The sequence below is a fragment of the Ambystoma mexicanum genome, chromosome 5p, assembly GCF_040938575.1.
Source record: "Ambystoma mexicanum isolate Mex_15411 chromosome 5p, UKY_AmexF1_1, whole genome shotgun sequence".
Classification (NCBI taxonomy): Eukaryota; Metazoa; Chordata; class Amphibia; order Caudata; family Ambystomatidae; genus Ambystoma; species Ambystoma mexicanum.
In genome coordinates, this window is record NC_090930.1 from 667,262,879 (window position 1) to 667,277,994 (window position 15,116).

Genomic DNA, 15,116 nt, shown 5'->3' on the forward strand with positions numbered 1-15,116 from the left:
ACCTGGGCATATGTTATTTTTGCAGCTGGTCATTTTTTTCCCTTTTACGTGCTGCTTAAATGTGGTTAGTTGGGGTTGTGCAATGTATGACAACAGTCACCAAGAGACCGGCCATAAAACAAGGGGCTTGTAGCACGCTGCTTAACCAAAGTGTGTGATCTCAGCAAATAATTTAATTGCACAGGACATTAACTAAAAACATTGGGAGTTCTCAAAGCCTGCAATCTGTTATACATAATACAATAAATAGATATTTGTACAGCTACAGTGACAAAGGGGGTGAAACGTCACTGAAGACCCAAGTCTCCCATCCATACAGTAACCAGCACAAATCCTGTTTAGCTTCAAAGTGAGGAAAAGGCCAGCCCCCTCAGACCACGGTGCCTAATAAGCGAGGTAAAGTTACAAGACCACTTAGAGCAACATGGCCTGAGGGGGCTGGCTTCTTCCTCGCTTTGAAGCTAAGCAGTACTGTGCGTATATTAATGTGTTGCAGCTTTTGATTTTCGCTATGGGTGCAGAAAGTACCGGGTATATGTTATTCTTGCAGCCAATCATATTTTTCACATTTCCCTGCTGCTTAAATGTGGTTAGTAAGGGTTGTGCAATGTATCACAACAGTTACCAAGAGACCGGCCATAAAACAAGAGGCTTGGAGCACGGGACAGGACATTTTGGTGTGGCCAGTTAGGTGCACGCCGTTATGGCACGACTGTTTTGCTGCAGGTCCCATTTGGGTGCGCCCAGTTAGACGCAGCTAGTTGGACGCAGGGACCTCTCATGCAAGGATGTTTTGGTGCAAGAGATTTCAATTGGCACGGCATGAACCTGCAGGCACTTTGCATTTTGTAATATGGATTAAACATGAAAAAATGTATTTAATACAATATTATAAAACAGGATGGGACATGTATTACACCGTCGTTGAAGAATTGAACATGTATTAAACATGAAACACATTTATTTACTGCAACATTATAGAACACAACGGAACATGTATTACACAGTCTCTGGGCACCATTATAAAACTGAAAAAAGGAATCAGTGATGTGATCTGTGATGTCATCACTGTGGTAATAGGCTGCACAACTGAAGGTGCAAAGTTAAGGTGGCTTTAGCTGAATTTCAGGGGTGTTGTTGAGTTAATTGTTCACCTTAACATCCCTCCAACTAAAGTTTTTCTTTGAAGATTTATACATACACATATAAATGTGTATCTACATGTATTTGGTCGACTTAATGAATCTGAGTCGACCAAATTTGATTTAATATTTAGTCTGTGAAATCACTGCATACCTTAAAAAGGCATTTATAAATATTTGAGTATAACCTAGCATATTACAGTACAATCATTGATAATGCAATTGATTGAATATTTTCCCAAAGGAAGGACAATGAAAACCTGTGCACGACGTACCTCAATACAGTCAATATTTGCCTTTGCAAGTAGTATCTAAATTGTTCTTCAATTAACAATATCTAATATATGGAATTAAACAGTTTTGATGTATTTCACTATTACGTTTGAGAAAGTCCCTCCTTTGGACAAACATTATACTAATTTGAATTCCAAAGTGACAACCCTTTGTGAACCTAACTATTCCAAAGGGGGAATTGGCCCATTTTGTGTTCCAAGATGATTCTCAAGTGCATCTAATTAGCATACTTCTAGTGCTTCACAACCAATCAGAAAGATTAGAATGTGGACTATAGGTATTGATAAATCCCTGCATTCTAACCTTTCTGATCACCCAGACCTTTACCTTTCTTCTTGTTGTCTACATACTTCATCGATTTTCCTCCTCGGTGGTCATCACATGTGCTCCTTGTTCTCCCGCAATGTGCCCCTGTGGCAACGTAAAAGAACAGGGAGGTTTTTTGGGTGTGTTTCATCATCTGAAGAAAACAAATTCATGTGAGAGATTGCTTTTCCAAAATGTAAATGGAAGGGCTGCATGCTCGTGTGCTAGCAGCTATTAGAACTGCAGCGGTGAGCTGATAACGATGATTCAGCCTCGTTAAAGAGCCTCATTTCACTCAAGTCCATTAACTCTAGCTAGTGGGTTATTACCAGCCATTAAAGCCAACGATTGTGGGTGTTATAATTTGAACATCTCCTTTTGAATTAATAAGTGGTTTTGTAAGAAAATATACAATAGGCCTACATGTCCCACACGGATAACAAAGAGGGCCATGTCGCTGAATGAACTCTCCCACCCAGAGTGTTCTCCTAAGCCTGTCTGACGCGGTCAGAGATTGTGCAGCTGCACATCTATGAGGAAGAACAATGATACAATGGATGGTGCAAGTGGGACGCATGTCTTCTTGGTCCTTCAATGGAGGAGAAGGAAAGTATGCAGGCACCACAGACAACTATAATTCTGGGCTCAATCACGGAAATAGGAAATGGCAGGAGAATACCACCTGAAGTCATTTAAAAATACTCCCCTCAGTCTTAATCACCACATTAGTGAAGAAATGAACACCATCCAGTAAGTCAATCAGTGCTTGATCGTCAAAACATTGCCCTTCTGCCAAAAAAATTAGAAAATGAATGTAACTCTAAATGTGCTCCTTGGATAATATGTAATGGAGTAATACTTTATTTCGGCTTTTGCCATTTACAAACAGATAAAAACAGTCACTCACAAGCATATCCAAAACGTAACACTTAAATATACAAACATATAAAATCCGCTAGATACACAAATAATCTAATAAAACGGTCTTAAAAATGTCTTTCCAAGCGTTTAAAAGACATATTAACAAATCCACAAAGACCAGTTGCAACATTTCTGTCAGTACTGAACAAGATAAACATTGCCTCTGAAACCTATCTAATGTTATAACGTAGAAATTGACTAGGCAACCACTTCCTCCTGAGAACCACTGTTATCTTATAAATAAGCAGAAATTGTGGCAAGTCCTCAATGGCATCACTACCACAAATACAATAATTCTTCTTAAATAACCAGGACCTTTGGCCCCTTAATGACAATGTATTCAGTCAGACCATTGCCATAATACGCCTTAATGGAGCAAAGAGATTGAACCCCAATCTGTGATCTAGAAAGTAATGTATGGGGAAGAAATGAAGCATACAATTTTATTCATTACGTTTTGAAAAGCAATTGAGTAAACACATCTGTTATTATCTAAGCATTTGTTCAATTTTCAGCACCAGTGCAAATGTTAGATCATCTGGCCCCTGATCTCCAAATTACTGATGGCACAAAGGGCCTGATTTACCAAATACATTTTCAAAGGGACTTTCCATTTCCAAATCAGGCCCTAAGAGTATAACTGGCAGTTAACACATGGCATGACCAGCACTAGATGTATTACCATTGGTTATCTTTATAATGAGGTGCCATTTTGTGTATAAATGGTATATAGGGTCCCACCTCAACCTGCTGCTGCCACTAGACGTGTGTGTGTGTGTAGGTCTGCAAACACCCAATGAATGAGAGAGGAGTTGGGGGTGTTGCATAATTAATTCACTCTATTGCCATTGTGCTTAGATGCTATAACTGAGATTACATGAGAATAGCATGATGTTCTGCCATCTGCAAAGATTGCTCTGTTACTACAGTCAGATGCAGGATGGCTAAGGGCACTCATCGGTCCTTGACCAGAATTACTCCCAAATTCAAGCATCTATATTCATGCACAAAGAGAAAATAATTATTGTGTTTGCCCACACAAAAAATGCTTCTTTTAATGTTCAAAATGTGCTTTATTAAGGGAAATAAAACATACATGGCAATTAATAAACCTTAAATCGAGGCCCTCTTTAGAAATTATAGATTCAAAAAGCAAAATTCACATCACACTTGAAGCAGCTCAGAAATAAATTAAAGATTCCTCCTCTCACTCATAAATGAATAAGAAATATGTGAACACGACAAAAAAGCAAATGTTCTATAAACGGTTCTCCTTACAAACAGCCTGATTCATGGAATTATTTGCGTGAAAAACGCAGATTTGCGTGCCTTTCTGCCCGAAAATCCCTGTTTGAAGTATGGGGATTTTCGGGCACAAAGGGGCGCAAATCTGCGTTATTCACGCAAATAATTCCATGAATCAGGCAGATAAATTCAATAGGAAACTAAGCAGGATAAGATGCTGGTAAAATGTGGCATCATTGATTTCGAAATAGCCAATTGTGATTTAAGTTATGAATTGTCTTCCATTGTTAATTAGTCACTGGCTTGAGAAATCTTCTGCACAAGAGCTGGTTTCCTTCGCCCTTCTGCAAAATTAGAGCATATTTTCTTCTAAAATTCCTGAATGTGCAGCATTTTGAAAGAAAGACTTTCTGGCATTATTCTTTGGCATAGTGCTTGATTTGGGCGAGATCCATGCAGCACGTCTATAAAGGCAAGACAGCACGTTACTGCAGACATGCTGATACCCCAGTTCTACCGCAAATATTGTTAAAGATCTCCTTTTTTATACTCATATTTTATAGCTTCTTTGGATCTCTCAGCTGCCTTTGATTCTGTTAATAGAGGTTTGTTGTGAGAACGTGCTGAGGTTTCACAGGGGCGGGGGGGGGGGGTTGTTAAAATGTATTATTTCCAGGTGAGATTGAATAATGAGGTACTCCTGTCGAAAAAAAATGAAGATGGGTCCAAATGCATTTTGGCCCCCTGCTTCTTTAACCTGTACACGTGTGATTTGGAGGAACAGCTCTCACTGGTAGTTTTAACCCCACCTAGAATCCCCCTTTTAGTTTTTTTTGGGAAGGCGTATGCGGACAATATCGTGTTGTTTGATTGCACCCAACTGGGTTTGCGAAAACAAATTACTGCATTCACCATCTATTGACCGCATTGACCGGGAGGATAGCTCAGGGGAAACATGCTTACCGTGGAAGTGAAATAATTTGGAGCAACACAGGTTTGATTCCCAGGTCCGTGCTTAGACACTGCTGGGTATTAAGTGTGTTATAAATAACTAATTACAATTATTGTAGCAATAACTTTTTGGCTATTAACTCAGGCAAAATGAAGATCATGGATTTGACTAATTTCAAGAAATCTGTACATTATCTGTGGTTTTTAAATAAGCAAAAAATGCAAGTTTTGGACAGCTTTATTTATCTAGGCATCCCTGTTTTTAATAAGCATTCTATGGTGCGGCTACTGGATTATTTGAAAAAGAAGGTCCTTTGGCTCACACATGCGTTGGATCAATAGAAAATATGGGAAGTTTTCAGCTAAATCTTTGGTGCTTTTCTAAGTAGGCAAAGTGGCCCCGATCTACTATACGGTTTGGAAGTATTGCAATAATGGGTGTATGAGAAACTGGACCACCTGTAAACTATTGTTTGGAAGACACAATTGAACATTCCAAACAATGTACCGATTTATTGTTTAAGATAGGAACTGGGTTTAATTTGCCCACGAGCAAGGTTAGATAGGAAATACTTGTCGTTAATGTGGAAGCTTTTGGATCTGGTAGAAATTATTTTATGAGAATTTGGCCTTCTTTTTGGGGAAAGGTTGTAGTAGAACTGTGACCCAATTTAGAAATGTATGTACTGCATACATTTCTAAATTGGAGTGAAAATATTGAGAAGGGCCATAATTAATCCTCTATGGAAAATCTTAGATTTGAACACAAAAAGGTGGGTTATTGACTAAATATCTAAGCTTGTTTCTGAATCCAAAAGGGAAGGACTTGTTTTTAAGGTTTTGTTTAAATATCCTTTTAACAAGGGAAGTCCTAGTTACAAGGAAAAGGTTAAATGATTTTTTAAAGTGCGGGTTTTGTAGTAATTAATTGAATAATGTGGAAACACAAAAGCACCTTGTGGTTTACTATCCAAAGCTTCATTTTAAGCAAAATTTATATTTGAGACCTCTTATTTTTAGGCATAAATGTATAGATTGTGAGGTTTTATGATCTTACTTATTGTGTGGTCACCCAGATAATAGAATCGTTTGGCTTTTTCATTTTTTGAATTATATTAAATTAAGCAGAGATGGCTTTTGAATATATTTTATTAAGAATCTTATCGATGATGGTTTTTACTCAAGTCAATCACTAAACACAGATACAAGTATTACCTTGTATCTGTGTTTAGTGATTGATTGTTTTTTTTATGATGAATGTGTGCCTTCTCTGTGTTTTGTTTAATGAAATATTGTAAAGTTATATAATGCATCATAAACAATTCAATAAAAATAAAGGCACAGTTAAGAGATATACCCCCTTTGGCTTTTGTGGTAACGTGGGACAAGGGAAGACTATGCTCTCAAGAGGGGTGTTAATGTGGTTCAATTAAAGGAATGAACATTCAAGATTCTATACAAATATATAAACTTTAATAAGACATACTATGTAAAATATGAAATAAGAAAATGCTACAAAAAACCCAACTCTAAGGAAAGAATAGAGAATAAGCGAAGATAGCACAAAATTGTTTTTCTTAACACCGCAACATCATGTAGCGACCGCCAAGCCCCGCGGCCTAGCAGTCCTCAAAATCTGCTCCAAAGCCGTGCTCACCAACACACAGGCTTCTTTGCGGGAGCTCTCAACCTGGCAAGCAATCCTAATTTAAAACAAGCTTGGTGCAGAAACAACCACCTCACATCCTGTGGACATGTTGCCCAACTGGGTTCATATGTATGGGTATACACAGACCTGTTTATGTTAGGGTGAGTATTGGGACACATGAAAAGAGCGCAGAGACCAATTTACATCACCTGATCAGAACTGTTTCAAGCTAAATCACTGTCACAGGCATATTTAAAATGTAAAATCTTATGTTCCCAAAATGCTTTTTGCTTTTATGCAAATTGTTAGGATTGGGATTCCCTGAAGGGATGAGTTACTGCCAGGAGGTGACAGTTGACTTTAACAGCCTCGGAGGGACACACTTAAAGGTAATCCATAGAATTGTCTGCCATAGTTGAACACACCACAAAAGGAAAGGTCTAACATTCAACAGAGGAAAGGGTGCTCTGGCTGAAGAGGGACCACTGATGACTCTTGCCGAAGGCATCCCATCATATCAAAACAAGATCTGAGCCAGGAGCATAAAGAAGAACATTTAACTGTTTCCACACCACCACTGAATACCACACCACCGGCTTTAATTACCCTCATAGATTTTCTTCAGAAGGTCAGAGGCTACCTGCAACCTCTGCTAAAGGGGTGAGATGCCTTAATTCACAACCAAAAACATTCAGGGAAATGCAAAACATCATGTATGTGCTAAGGACAGCAATATGAGTGTTGTGGTTACTGTAAAATATCAGGGGCCTAATTTACAAAATCAGTTTACAATGACACAGTCCCATTGAAAAACGCTTTGTAAATCAGGCCCCTGGTATTTTAAACACCACTTGTTTTCAAGATACCTCCTAGATATGAGGTGCGATCTCATGGTTTATTTACCACATGGAGTACATTGAAAGTACTCCATGAGGGATATATATTTTATTTTCTTGGTACCCCATGGTAAACATATCCCGTATGATCCAACAACAGTGTTGGGGTTCAATTTTATTGTGTGTATAATAGGTCAGAGTGAAACTGTAGATACCCTTCGGCTTTTGATATTGATAAGATAGTATGACGTCAAACATTTTCATGTTTGCCACAAATCAGAAAAGGAGCATAGCTGTCTGCTTAAGGTGAGGGTAAAATGTGAGGAAAAATTGGCAACAACCTGATATTATCAACTGAATGTTCCCACATATGTCATGGGTGTTTCCAGTAGGTAAAAGAATAAAATAGAATCAGGTCTCACATTTTGTTGATGCCAATTCCATTAACCAGATCAAGTTGCACCGTTAACATTTGAGGGCTTGAAAACATTAATTGAAACCATAGTCTTTCAGAGAAAAGTTCCAGTTATTTTGCAAATTCCCAAACAACATTTTAAGGTTATGAAGGATAATTATAGAGACCACTTGATATGTTATGAGAATAGATTTTGAGTTGGACAAAGTAAAAACTTCCATGAAATGTGATTAAATGAAGGTTTCAAATGTAAAGGAAATACTAAAGTTTTAAATTTAAACAATTATTTTTGTCAATATGACATGATAAACTATGATGCACATATTTGTAAAGGTTGTAAAAGACATACACTGTTGCTTTATCACAATAGGTTACTGTGGTTATTTACTTTGTCATTGTTTTTCTCGTAAATAGTTAAGGTGAAGCCATTGTATATAGACTTTTCACAAAATTCTATTTCTAATAACTTTGGACTCGCTGCACAGATTTGGATAGATATTTTCTGAATAAAAATTGTCAGCCCCATCCTCTTCCCTCCCCACAACTAGAAATGTTGGGAAAGATTTGCCAAAAAATGAAAAAGTTCTTGAGAAAACAAAAACCGCTGAGTCAGTCAGAAATTACATTTTGAAATTTTCTACCGAACTTCAGTTGCTAATCACTTTTGACTTGCTGGATGTATTTAGATACAATTTTCTAAACAAAAGGTTTATCAAGGACCACCACAAACTGGAGTTTCTGGGAACAATTCATAAAAAAACTAAAATGTTATTAAGAAAACAAATAAAGCAGAATTTTCAGCCTGCTCCCATTAATTTCCTCAGTTTTGTGTAGCCACAGCGCAAAAACCGTTTGGCAGACTTAGACCAAATTAGAAACAACCTGAGCACAAGGAGTTGACTTAATTACCTTTGCTGGTTTGTGGTAAATCCATCCAATAGTTTTCAAAATATTCTACACAGAAGAGTGTGCCCTCTGCTTAATAAAACCTTTATATATAGGCATTGATGCTTTGCAGAAGAGAGGCTTAGAGGCTTTTCAGACACGAAAAGTCACAATGTTTTCTTTTGCTCGATGCAAGTAATTCCTGCAATAATACTGGGAGAAGCCAAAAATAAAAATAACTCAAAACTCTATTTGGTGGGAGAAAAGGGATGCCAGCAAGCTTTGGAATGAACTCCCCCATCACCTTAGAGAGTCTAATAAACTTCTTAGCTTCAGAAAGAGACTCAAAACTCTTCTGTTTATGTAGTCACTCCTAGGGGACCACTGATTGTTTTGAACGACAGCAGTTAGGTGGCCGGGCTGTAGGCGCTATATAAATACCAATAGCAATAGGAATAGCAATAACTTGAGGCTAGGGGTCGGGAGAGGGAAAGAAGACACCATGTGAAGTTAGGGATTTGGGGTGGATTTGGAAGCCAGCTACGGTTAGAAAATGTTCGGTTTATCTGGGGAAGACTGCCTGAATCTCAGGAGATTACTGTGGTCATGCCGCAAGACGTGCTGCAAAGCAAATGTGCATCACATGAAGTGATGAGTGAAGGGGTAGTGGGAGAGAGTTAGGGAGTGGAGAGAGGGGACCAGGAGAAAGAGAAGGGGGGACACATGTTGAGTGCCTGTGAGGATGGGGAAGACTTTTTTAATTCCAAGCATTTTTTTCCCAATATCGAAGGAAACTGCAAACCGTCACGCTACCGCAGGACTTTCTGTTATTGGAAATGATCACTGTGAAATTATCGTGGGAATTAGGAGTTAGAAAATAAAAGGTTAACCATCTGCAGCGCCTACATCTACTGGGCAGGGACCACTGGATGTTTGGTAACACATTCATGGTTTGAATAGTGAGCCCAAAAGAAAGCAAACAATGTCAGAGGCCACGGTCAAAGGCCATGGCTAGTGAGACCTCAAGACACTACAACATGTAAAAGACCACATGGTCACTAGACATTGCCCAAGGCCATGGCTAGTGGGCCCAAAAGAAAACTATTGGTGCAACATGCACGTTGGCCATTGCCGAAAGGCCATGGCTAGTGGGTCGAGAGGAAATTATAGTATAACAAAACCCTTGAAATTCAGTGAAAAAATAGGAGTTAAGAGAGAGTTAAAGTGATCAAATTTAATGCAACAAAATTCCCTGAAATTCAGCACACGCATTTCAAGAAAGTCCCTGTTGCACAGCCTATGCCCACATGACGACATCACAGATGACATCACAGATAAAATCATTGATGACATCACTGGTGACATCACCAATTACATCACACATGACATCACTGAATGTGCCACTATTTACATCATGCATGACATCACTGATGACATCAATAATTATATCACATATTAGATTATTATATAAATGAAACTATCTCTGTTCACCTCTTTTGATATGTATTTTTTTTACAGTTAACAATAATAACAACATGACATGGAAGAATTCACTGGTACCGAAGTACCATATGATTATGTCTTGAGCATTCATGTGTAGTACCTATCAATGTATAACATTTAAAATAATATGTAACGTTATACAAATGGTTTGAATTTCATGTATGTGTAAGCAATTGCAATACTTCATTGCAAGGAAAGTACCTGATTTATGTACATCTATTTCAGGTATTTCAAACATCATATGTTAAGCATATATAGTAGTTAAAAAAATAAGAATAGATCTAAGTACAAGCATGTTTATTAGTATGTGTTATGACAATAGTAAATGTACACATTTAAATGTACAATTCTCCTTACTTTAATAACATGAACACATTTTCTAAATGACAAGTTTTATAGAAAAATAATTAGACAGCTTACTGCATACCCCGCCTTCCGAGCTATCGCCTCCGACATATTTAACTATATGACTAAATATCATGCTACAGCCCTCAGTTTTGCACATCAATGTTTACACATAGAAACAAATCATCAGTTTTCTTCCTGTTCTAATAGGATTTTAAAATGATATGTATTTTCACGCAATTAAGGTGTCTGTTCCCGTTGACAAACTATTGTGTGAGAATCCTAAATACTGCAAGTATTTTGAGCCATAAAAATTGAGTTTTAAGGTAGAAGAGAATTGGGAAGAGACTTTGGAAAGAATGCGAGTGTCATTGTACATTTGATGGATGGTATTATTTGAAAAATCAGCTTCCTATAGCAAAAGCATTAGTCTTTATTATGTAAATACTATAGTATATAGTTCCATAGTAGCATCGGCACAAAACAATTTCTTATATGAATTGTTGTTAGTAGTGTTTTTGGCCAAACCATCTCAAGTACAATTTTATATTCACCGTTTTCTTTCTTTCTTCCCTTCCCTTTCTCTCTTGCTCATTTTTTCACAGCTCACTTACATGATAGCCGCAACATACAACTATGCTGTGCTCAAAGTCATGGGCCGAAGCACCTGCACAAAGTTCTAATCTCCAAGGGGAGCTGAGATACACACCATCTTCCTTCTCTAACAATGGAGCTTTAATATTTCAGCCATGAGACCAGGCCTCCTACATAACTCTACGCACGCATTACCAAGTCTCCCCCTACTTCCTCTTGGTACTGTGCCCAATGCAAGAAGTGTAATGATATAATAAGCAGCAACAATGGATATCTCCTTAAGCAGGTGTACAGTAGGGTATATTCCTCTGAGCATCATTATTTCTGTTCAAGGCAAGTCCTGCATCACAAGAAAACCTCAGTGGGGACAAAATGTTCTGAGTACTTCAAGACAAAAGAAAATTAAGGAAAATCTTAAATCTCTCAACTTTAGCTCTTAGAGACTGCTATGTTCTATGCATCTGGCAGGCAAATATTTGTGTTCCCGTTGTCCTATCAAGCACAATAAATTGAATACAAAAATCTTTTTCCATGTAATCAACAATGACGAGGGAGATGTTGGTTATTAGAAGATTAATTTGCACCTTCCTAAGTCTGAATACCAGGGAGGAAGCAGACACTATGACAAAGAAGCCTTGTTTATCCTAATCTGTGGATGACAGCATGTGTGAAAGGAGTTAGAGCAAGGACCTTCCTAATGAAGGAAGAGAGCACTGACACTTATCGTCCACCAAACAGTGAGTGAGCCCCTATGCTGAACCCGCTTGATCCTGCTTATGCCTAAAGGAAGCCTGGTGAACATCTAGAAGAAAGGACATTTTGGTCTAAATATACAACGTAAACAAACATTGTCTCCATTTTGTTCACTTGATACTCCTACCGTACAGCTTCATTGGGCATCTCTGCTCTCTGATTATGAGGAATATGGACACCAACATGAATGACTGAGCTGTCACTGACTGCATGAGGGTGTAACTCAATGACCTCTCTCTTAGTTAGAACATAAGCTTTTTGTCAGTTTATGTGTTGGCATATTTTTTTCCTTACCACCTATGTGCACTGCACACTGGTTATATTCGCAATGGTGCTCTATTTTACAGTAATATCTGCTTTCATGTCATTCTATAGACCGTGCATCTTAATATATCTCCTGCATAGTCGTGAAGGTTCATTAGAAAGTATCTTCCCATTGAAGACCACTCTTACAAAGATAAAATGTGCTTAATTTGCAAACGCCTTTTCAATTGGAAAATCCCATTGAAATCGCTTTGTAAGTCATGCCCAGAGTTTTCTTTAAATCCCCTTTTCTAGTCATTGGGGATGAAGCTATAAGCATGTGTGCTTGGCAGCAATTTTGACAAGCCGCTGTGCACTTTATGTGACACATTCTGTTAAGAATTGAAGAAAAAATGCCTTTCCCAAAGTGTGACATCTTTTATTTGTGCACATTTGGAAATCAGGTGTCTCCTTGATGTCATTGTGAAAGTAGGAACTGTGTAAAACAGTTCCCTCCCCATGCATTCAGTATACACTGAATAACGTACCCCTTGGCTCAAGTTCAAACTAAGTGTGAAGTTCAAAAAGGTAGACGTGTTGTCTATTAAGAAGAGCCTAGAAACAGATGAGAAGTAGTGTACTACACTGCATCGGTGCAGAAATACATGATGGCTTTTGAAATGTGTGAGAAAAAAACATAACTGTGTGACTCTTGCTTGTAACAGTGACTAAGTAGTGGTTTAGTTCAATGCAGTTGCATAAGTGAAAGGGAATGTCATTTTTTAAATGTTGTGCGGGATTAAGCAGGCTGTACATATAACAATCCCCTGTAATGTCACTAAGTCTCCACAGACATGTAGACTGTTTGTAAGAATAAAAAACAATAAACATGAACCAAACTATGGGGTATGGGTCTCCCGAGACTTGTTTTGATCAAAAGTGCTTAATTTGGTTTGGTGTCCATCGATTTGTTATTTACCAGGCATCTGTTTTTCTCACCATATCGACCAATTTCTTATGCTGTACTTATATTTTAGTAATGAAATGACATACTTTTAATGTCTACATCATTAGTAATGGAAATAATAGTAATGTCCCTAGAACAGGCACACTGCACTGGTAACACTGATTAAGTGGTTAAGTCTTTCGCCCACAGGAAATGTATAGGGAAACATTGTTTACTGAATTGTTTTTCTTCTAAACAAAAGTATTGGGCTCTTTAAGTTAGACTTGAATCGGATAGGTTCTCCCTCCCACTTCCAACTCCCCGGCAATGATTGGGCGGCAGAGTGTATTGAAATTTTAGATCTCGTCCCCATCCCCCAGTGCAGTATAGCACATGGATGCTGCCTTTGCTATATATTGAACATCCTGAGCCTCATAAAATAGAATTCTGTGGGATGATGGGAGTGCTGGCCGCAAAAGGGTGCTGCGTTGTTTTTTTTAACCCTTTGTGAGTAGTGAAGACTCATTGAGTGCAGGTAATCTAGAATGACATTTGGCACATTATTGACTACATAACAGCTGGAAAGCCAAAAGTCCAAGTGAGTGTGAGATATCCGGAGCGGACTACCAATATTTTTTACAGTACCACTACTTTTTATAAAAACGTTCACGATTCCTAAACTGTTTTTTAAGTTAAATCACACCTCTTTATTTTACCACACTATGGCAGCTACAGTCAAACTGAAATCTGCTTTACCATACATTTCCCAAGCCTGGGTGACATCTCAGCCTGGATGGACTCTCTCTAACTTCAGCTTAACCATCACAAGATTGAGGAGGGCCTGCTAACAATAAGAAATGTCCCTCACGACATCCCACCTGCCCTTGATTTTTAGAAAACGTGTTAAGTTGTCATCTGGTCTTTTCCAAGGGATTTCATTTTAAAATCAGATGGCTACATGGGAGTTTCTCCTTCATGCCACTGGGCAAGTGTGCAGTTGTAGTAGGAATCTTAGTGATTAGTCACTTGCACTAAAATGCACTCATGTGGGGGACGACAGGACCACAGACTATTCATCCCTAAGACTCTGTCAGATGAGAGAAGATAAAAGACTTTAAGCCTGGTTCACAGAGTGTTTTCCTGTGGCTTTACGGCATTATAAAACACTTCTGAGAATTAGGCCCTTTCAGTCTTGGGATCCAGGCTTTGTAAGAAATTGCCAAATTCTATTCATGGCAGCCCACATTTTTCTATTGGCAGGCACCAGTTGAAGCAGCTGCTGTTTAGGTAGGAGTTAAGTAGGGCTATATGCAGAGTTAAAATCAGTGAGTTGAGGTGATTGATTTCACAAAGGTCATATATAAATGCTTCAACCTACTGACCAACAGGGAGAAATGAATGAATAGCAATACTAGAGGACATTTTATCTGTTCCACACACTTGGGTGTCAACATGACCCATCCATAACACCATGAAACATGTGTTGCAACTTGCTCCCTCCTTCATCCCCCATGCCGTGCTAGAGCCGTACAGTTCCACTACTTTTATGGTGCATTACTACCAATAAGGAAAATCTGTGCAGCCATGCATGCCGAAATGGATCTCATTGCTGCATGTTTATCTTGGGTAGTGGTGGGAGCGCGGTGGTGCGGGGGTTGGAAACTACTCTAGTTCAAAGAAGGGGTTTTGTTTATGTTAGATTCTTTTAATTCTTGTGTTAACTTATCATAAAACAAAATCAAACACACAAAGATTATTGAAAACATCAAGCTGTTCAACTTTTAACATGAGCATGGGATTCTAAGCTTAATTGTCTCTGTAAAATGTACCTTAGGAAATTAAAGAAAATAAACACAATTATAGTCTGAAAATGATGGATCAAACTCAGTTTTTCGTTGTTGTATGTTTTGCAAAAAAATCTATTATATCAAAGAGAACAAGAGAGAGATGGATATCATTCTACCAATTATGCTGTCCATTTCTGTCCAATTAGGTTTGAAGGCTAAAACAAAAACTCCCAGCTGACAGGAAACAGGGGCCCAACCGTTATTATTTCATTATAAATGTATAGTTATTCCTCTTAGTGAGC

General features: G+C 38.2%; 1 protein-coding gene across 2 annotated transcripts in view; it reads left to right on the forward strand.

Moving 5' to 3' along the window:
- PLP1 (proteolipid protein 1) overlaps positions 1 to 15,116 on the forward strand; it is a 187,216-nt gene that overhangs the window by 85,988 nt on the left and 86,112 nt on the right. The window contains exon 7 of one of the 2 annotated variants that reach the window (XM_069613041.1): positions 11,097 to 12,988. The exons of the other annotated variant lie outside the window; for it this stretch is intronic. Within the exon in view, the coding sequence (XP_069469142.1) occupies positions 11,097 to 11,174 (78 nt within the window). The 3' untranslated portion in view covers positions 11,175 to 12,988. Of the gene's footprint in view, positions 1 to 11,096; positions 12,989 to 15,116 lie in introns of those variants that run through there. 2 annotated transcript variants of the gene reach the window in all.